The 8,195-nt window shown below is 36.2% G+C and overlaps 1 protein-coding gene across 1 annotated transcript in view; it reads right to left on the bottom strand.

Annotated features, from left to right (window-relative positions):
* The window catches only part of LOC111616870 (sushi, von Willebrand factor type A, EGF and pentraxin domain-containing protein 1-like), a 184,934-nt gene that overhangs the window by 167,565 nt on the left and 9,174 nt on the right, over nucleotides 1-8,195 (bottom strand). The window contains exon 3 of the mRNA XM_023358224.1: nucleotides 2,180-2,335. Within this exon, the coding sequence (XP_023213992.1) occupies nucleotides 2,180-2,335 (156 nt within the window). The remainder of the gene's footprint in view (nucleotides 1-2,179; nucleotides 2,336-8,195) is intronic.

Below are 8,195 nucleotides of genomic sequence, written 5' to 3'. Positions count from 1 at the left end.
GGAATTTCGAAAAATCCCTTCTTAGTGTGCGTTTTCGTAACGTACCCTAACTGTGTACTAAATTTCACCTCTTTAGGTTCAGTGGTTTGCTCTGGGCGATAATGAATCAGTGAGTCAGTCAGTCAATCAGGACAAGCAATTTTATATATATAGATTATATTTAATATTATATAACTCATGTTTATTTATTTAGCATTAATCATTATTTAGTAAATATCAAAGTATTTTTATATAATAAAACTTTGTAAACAATTAAAATATGTAGCCGTTTTAAGTCAGTGCCATGCTTCGGAAACTCGATCGCTTGCTCATGTGGAAGTTTGCCGCGGCAAACAAGTGCGCGCGCATGACGTCATTCGAAGCATAACACGGCCAGTCATACGTCTTGCTCGACTGACGTCCTGCTGACCCCGAACAGAAGATTTCCCCAAATCTCCCGCCTACACGTGGGGTTGATCTGACCGGACCGCTAGAAGTTGTAAGATGGCCGACCCGGTGGAGATAGGGGACTTGAAACCCGCTCCACGGCACCTGTGTAAGGTTGCCGTCTCCTAGGTGGGATCTATTAATCCCGTGTCAGGATGAACCTAAGGGAAGGTTGTTGTATGTGGGCTGTGACGGAGGAGGCAAATGACGACAAGTGTTTTACACAAGAAATCCGTTTATTTGTTAACATTTATGCTTACATCGACAATCGACAGTCCTTCACTAGCTCGGAGATGCAGATAGGCGAGAAGTTCTGCGTCTGTCTGGCCCCGGGGCGGACGAGATGATGTCGCTGATCAAGGCGGACGAGATGAAGTTGAAAGCGGCGGAGTCCAAAGTTCTTTCCGACGACACTCCACAATATCAGTCGCGACGTTTCGGGGAGTCGGAGGAGAGCTTTCCGATCTCGAGTTTCGGATTTTTATAGTTTTTTCTACCACTATTCGGACTTCCGATTGGCCCTTCATCCCCTTTCTCGCTTCCCGATTGGTCTCTCTTTTGTTTTGGGATAAACTGACACCGCCTCGGGTCACGGGAAAGGTCCGATTCCAGGTGTCTGCTCGACGCCGTTCTGTCGATTGTTGACAAAATTGCAAGACTCGCGCTCATATTTTAGCTCCGTTACTCGCGATTTCTGTCATCTGGGTACTCGAACGATCATATGCAATGATTTATCTCTCTTAAATCTTTCTCTCTTTTCTGAAATTGTTTCCCTAGATTGATTGTTTATGAGCGCTGGGGTCAAAGTTCTATCTGCATATGACCACTTGTCTCTGACTTATAACTTTTTATTCTGATACTGACATTTCATTTAACATGTGTTCGAGTCATCCGACACTCGTTGTCTACATTTTGTGCCGCGTTGTTTAATATATGGGATTTTCCTCTCCCTCTCATATTTAATCTATCGTTATTATTTAATCATTGGAATATCGCGATTTACATGATTTCGGACCTCGGTTGGGTCCTCACAAAGTTGTTATTTTATTTATACAGTATATTTCTTACGTGCAAAAATAACCGACATAGCAAGAACACATGCATTAGAAATACGAATGAATCATCACGGTAATTGGCTGCAAATGTCACGTGACTTTAACATCACTGCCTCTCACTCTCTTCCGGAAGCACTTAATTGCATTACTCCTATATACTCTATACCCGACGTAAACACTAGCTTACGTATAATTATTGTGCTTTCAAATATACGTATCTATGAAATTAGCATAATGAGCACCATTACGTACTTAGAAAATTTGTTCATAATAACTTTCGATGCTACTCTTTGCTAGGATCAATGTATCATTAAGATTGTTAATCATCATATGATTTAATCCCAGGAAAAAATCCTAACTTTGCGAGGCCATTTCTATGTCGACTCTATACAATCGTGCTTCTTCTAGAGGGAAAAAGAGGCAGTGAAGTCAAAATCACGTGATACTGCAGTCAATTACCGTGATGGTCCATTCCTATTTCTAACTGCGTGTATAACTGTTCTTGATGAGGCAAGTTAAACAAAACACTAACTCAAAATTACTCTACGATCAAAATGTCCCATGCGTCGAGGGCACAAACTTTTAGGGCACGTAAAGTAAATAAATGGGAAAAGAAGCAGCTAACAATTCAGCTTCTAACGTATTCCGAAAAAATTCATTGATAACTTATATCAATAATAATTTTAGAATTTACATACGTTTGCATTCATTATCGGTTTCAGTTCCTCTATATCCAGGAAGACAAGCACATTGAAACTTTCCTCCAGTCGATCCGCAAAAACAACCAGCATTTTTGTCACATTGAGAATTACAGTGAGAGGAATTCACAGCATCCCAAGATTTTTCAATAATGTCTGAAAGATAATCAATTTATAATATAAAAATTTTAATGTGGCATATTACTATAAATAAAAATATGAAAACACAATACAATGATGTGATGATATTATAGTATTACAATGAATAAGAAAGACGATGATATTGCATTTATATACATAATATTGTTCATGCATTTTAAAATACTTAAAAGACTAGGAAAAATAAGAAAAATCTTCAATGCAGTGGAGATCTTCTATTTGTGTAACACATACATTTTTTTAAATTATTTATATCTCAGAAAGCAGCAAACTGATGTACGAAACAAGATTTTGTTCTCTTTTTGTTGATATATAAATGAAACTTAAAAATTTATTTAATGAAAAATGTTAAGTGAAATTACAATAGTTACGACAAGACAGAATTAGTTCTAATTCTGTTTTAGCTGTTGACAATATGAAAATTAGTTTATAACTAATGTGTCAAATAAATTTAAAAAATATCTCTCATTATCAAAGAATCTAACGTATAGTTGATATAATTCGTACACACTATATAATTATATACCTACGAGGTGTAAGTTGTGTAACACAAACATTGCACCTGGCTATATATCTCGTCTGCTACGTAATAACTAAATGCAATTGCCCTGGAGAATAGGGGGTTATTTATCGTGTAAACGCCATGAACTTCCAATCTCTCTTTGCATGGAAACAAATCCTATTTAGAATCTTATGAAAGATAATGACATAATTTAAATTACAAAGCATAGAGCGTCTTAAGATCAGTACGAAGCATTTTTCATTCGGTTAAAATACTCACAGGGAAACCGACTGGACAATGTCAAAAATTATTGATGAAAATAAACCGTGTGTGGTTTTGCATGGTCTTGAACACTCAAAGCCACGCATAAAGTAACAATTAATTAATAAAGCAAAATTTTCAAAAAATTGTTTTCTATTTTATTAACTTAACATGTTAAATAGAAGAACTTGGTCAAATTTATTTCTTTTCAAATTTTTTTTATAGCTTCCTTTTTCATAATTTGATAAAATTTCCCTCCGAGTTCGTATGACTAATTTTATTAGTTTCCTGGAATCATAAAACTAGAAAAGAAACATCAAAAGAAAATCTCTCTCATATAGCGTATACATTATTATTATATATGTTACCGCTAAAGCTCGAAATCCGTTAATGTGTACATTACCTAGCTAATCTTCAGATTAACTAGTGTGATCCGTTAAAGCTGCGAAAATTGTTCAATTTCTCAAATTACCTAGGTAATTTGCAGAGTATCTAGGTAATCTGTACATTAAATTAACGGCTTCCGTATCGTTAAAGTTCAAAAGTTTGTTTCTTTCACTTCTTTTCCCCACCCCTTCTTTTTACGTAGATAAATTTAAATCCTAGAATGCAAGCAAGCACCGAATTGGTGAGAAAAATCAAGAAAAGATTCTTCGCAAACCTCTTTAGCGAAGATTTAAAATATAATACGTAGTGTTTTAATAACAAACCAAAGTATGATTCCATAATTGAAGATGTAAAGCAAATAAAAGATTCCAAAAAGAAAGAATCATCTCGAGATTATCAAATAATTCAAAGGTGTGATGTGTTGACTGTACGAGGCTGTGAAAAACTCATTGAGCCGTTGCCAGATGCGCGAGAAAGGTTTGAAAAAGTTTGTCCATGCCGGAGAATTGTTTGACATTCGATAAAAACTGAAGAAGACCTTGAAAAATTAGAAGATTCACAAGAGACTGTGATTATGAGATCACAGTCAAATCTTACTCAAGAGGACATTCCGTTATCCCCCGCTTCTACAGAATCACCTATAGAAATACAAGAATTTACCGATAGTAATCTTAAACTGCCTTCTATACCGTTGATTGATGATGCAGTCACGAAGAATATTCAGTTACCCTGCACCTCCAAGGAATCGCCTCTGCAAGTTGAAGAAGTCATCACTGAGTTACTCTCAACTTCAGCAGAATCGCCATCACAGTTTCGTACGGAGCCTGTAAAGAGCACTATACAAGACATAGTCTGTATTGTTTGCTCAAAAGCAGCATCAAGTGCTCACAAGTGTAAATCGTGTAATATGTTTGTTCACGCAGTTTGTGGTGAAGTAGATCCTAAAGAGGAAGGGTATGGTAAGAATGTATTGTGCATCATCTGTAAAAAGAATATGGATCAGAAAATACAGCGTGATGAAGCCAAGAAATGTTTAGAAAAGCAAGCAAAGAAAATGTTAGCAGTTTCTAATGCAAAGCACCCAAACGTCGATGAAGGTTTCGCTGTGAGAATTAAAGTACCCGAAGAAGACAGAGCAAAAACTGATGCACGTTCAATTTTAGCTGTGGTTCTTAGTAAAACAGAGGATGGCTTTTATAAACTTGATACTAAAACAGGTATTTTAAAACAATTGTATGCAAAATCTGAATTCAGTGTTTGCAAAGAGAGATTTTTAACGAAAGAAGATGGATGTCCCTGCTGTAGAAATATCTTTACGTCAAACAGCAATAAAACAATCCCTTGGTACTGGGCAGGGTTTCAGAAAATGTGACTGCAAATCTAAATGTACCACAAATAGGCGTGCTTGTCGCAAAAACCAATTGCTACGTAATTCAAAGTGTCACCAATCTTTAGATTGCACTAATAAGTACGTACAATTTTATCATATGTTTTGCAAATTACTTTCCCTAATTGTAGTGATATTTTAAACCGTTTGATTTTTGTATTAAAGTTTTTTAATTGATTGATGATTGATTCAATCAACTAATTTGTTGATTGTATTAACTTGATCCTTTAGATATTAAAAATTAAATAAATAACATGTTAATTTAAGCGTACAGAAACGTTGCTGTTGTTCCAGCAGAAATCTTATTTTCACTTTACCGAGTGCCTAGTAGGTAATTTGCAGATTACCTAGATAATCTGAACATTAACTAGGTAATTTGAGAAATGGAATAATTTTCGCAGCTTTAACGGATCAACCTAGTTAATCTGCAGATTAGCTAGGTAATGCGCACATTAACGGATTTCGAGCTTTAGCGGTAACATATATAAGAGATTCGCATATATCATCATGCTCAGTGACACACCTAGAGGGGTCAAGTGGCCCTGGTTTCCTCTAAAGAAAAAGCAAAAAAACAAACAGCAGAAATTTTCCGCATTCTGTGTGATGTTCCGTTAGGTGGCAATGTATTATTGCGAACAGGAAACAAATAAACCGAGTAAGAATACTAAAGATTTTTATTCTCAAACACAGGTTCTTTAAAATGATTCCAACTTACAGTCTATTGGGTTCAATATACATATAATAATCGTCTACACTAACAATTCTCTGTGGTGGCAACCAACACGTGACAAAGGAAACAAAACACGTGGGGGCGACTTATAACTAAAATTTAACCTACTTACAAACTAAGGAAGGAGAAATAAAATATACATAAGGATAGGAGTAGAATAAAAGGGAAAACACCCGGGAATTTTCTACCACGTGGTCTCGGATGATTCACCGTCTTGAATTTTTGAATGGCTCCAGACCTTAATTTCTTTCCTCTTATGAACGCCTACGTTTTCTGGGGGTTGTCTTGTGGTCTTCCTGCTTGTTGTTACTTGAATCTGGGGAAACTCGATTTCTTAGCAACGGTCCTACGTTACTCTATAACAAGGGTGGGCAACCTTTTTTATAACATGGGCCAGAATAAATTTTACGTTTTTTCCGCGGGCCATAGTAGTAAATTGACACCTTGTGACCTGTAAATTTTTAGTCTGCAAATATGAAATAAATAAATAAAAAGAAATTAATTACTACAGTCGACCCCCCCATAACACTGTTGATTATTCCGTTTTATATGAATTCCATGTTGTATGAGTCACTTAGATTTTACAAATGCGTGTGCCGGGCTGTGAACGGCTCACCTATTTGTAAAATCTAAGTGACTTTAAACACAATAAAAACAGCACTATGTAGTTGGATACGACAGACATTACATTTTCTAATTGCATAGCTTTTGCACATAGATTTTCTTGATGGATGATGCGATGAGATATAAATAATTTAGAAAAATTCTGTTCTCCCATTTTTTGTTTGAATAAGGAAATGACTCCCTTATTTTTTCCTGTCATTGCTGCCACAACACTTCAGAAAATAATATTCAATTTAAACTAGACGAATTACATCGAAAAATATTTATTTATAATTTCTTCTAAACATCTCGCGGGCCGGATAGAAACTTTTTGCGGGCCGTAGCTGGCCCGCGGGCCGGGGGTTGCCCACCGTTGCTCTATAATTCAGCCGTCTCTTACAAGGTACCAACACCTCTGATCTCTCTCTAGGCGATCAAGGTATGATCCTCCTTCGGCCTTCTTTCGCAAGGTTTTTCTCACTCCTTGCTCGACTCCTCGATCAGGACCGCACTCGTTTCTCCGTCTTCTCTCGACGAAGTCCCAGCTCTTCTTCTCCTTTCTTCACTTCCTTTCTCCCCAGGGGCTTGTTGTTCCTTTTCTCTTGACATTGTTTCACAGAATCGGTGATGTCACCCGAGGGAATAGGGATTAAGGGAGAAAGTTCTAGAACAGATAAGACAAAAGAACAAAGGAAATACTGAGTCTAGCTAAAGTTAACAAAAAATATATATAAAACTATGGCCTACGGCCACATCTGTCTGTCCTTCCTTAATCTCGAGAAAGGAGTTAGATAGATGAAAGTTGAGACCAGAAGTCGAAACGTATGAGCAGGAGACCCAGGTTGACTATATACGAACTTGCGATTTAAAGAGGAAGTTACATTACTTCAACTCAAAATTTTCCCCTGAGAAGAGTTAGATAGATGACCAGCACTTTATTATAACAGGAAAAGTACGATGTACAGGAGTAAGACATCGCTAAAAGAATTGAAAACATTGTGACGAAAAATTGCAGCCCGACATTGTATTGATGTTATAATAAATAATGGCTCGTAAAAATTGGTTTGGTTTATTTTGTTAAGGCAACAGGACAAGTGAAAAATCTGCTGAGAGGATGCATCCCAGGAAGACTTTTGTGGAAAGCTAGACATTTAAGTGTTACTAACGTGAAGAAAACCTGGAAAACTCTTCGTGGCCAACCCTTTGGCCCTGTCGCAGTAATGATAAATCATTACTGCGACAGGGCCAAATCACTACGCAATAGTCGCAGTAATGATGCTGCGACTATTGCGCGTCTATTTCGTGCTACATTATTGTCGCAGTAATTAAGTGAATATAATATATATTTTTTAAAATTATATCCTTTATTGTAAGAATTATATTTAGTCTATTATTTAACTAAATACTTTAGCAATAGATGGAGTTAACTGTAAAGCCAGCAAATCGAATGTAGATGGAAATTAATTAATTTATAGAAACCCAATCGATATTTTGTGCTGAGGTGTACGTCATTATCTAAGTTAGAAGTATGTAAACGTAACTACTGAGTTTCGTAGCAATTGGTAGGACGGCTTAGGTGTGTATAGCGAGCAAACGAACAAACATCTTCATTTATATATCTATACTAATATTATAAAGAGGTAATGTTTGTAAGTATGTATGTAAGTAAGTTTGTTTGCAGCAGGTAATCTCCGAAACTACTCATCCGATTTCAAAAATTCTTTCACCAATATTTAGAATGGAACCTCAGAGTGGACATAGGCTGTATATTATTCCGTTAAACATTCATATAAATTAAAATATATAATCTAGGTTAAGGCTTTTATGTCCAACAGATGGCGCTACGAGTACGACTCCCTAAGTTTGCTTTTCTGTGAGGCATTGCCTTCCTGTGAAAATGAACTAAAGCAGATCATCTTCTATCTATCTATATAAATAAAAATGTAATGTTTGTTTGTTCCTACCGATTCCTTTGAAATTTTGACAC

The sequence above is a fragment of the Centruroides sculpturatus genome, unplaced genomic scaffold (genome assembly GCF_000671375.1).
Source record: "Centruroides sculpturatus isolate CEXI.00-Female unplaced genomic scaffold, Cexi_2.0 scaffold24, whole genome shotgun sequence".
NCBI lineage: Eukaryota > Metazoa > Arthropoda > Arachnida > Scorpiones > Buthidae > Centruroides > Centruroides sculpturatus.
This window is presented reverse-complemented; position numbering and strand designations above follow the sequence as displayed.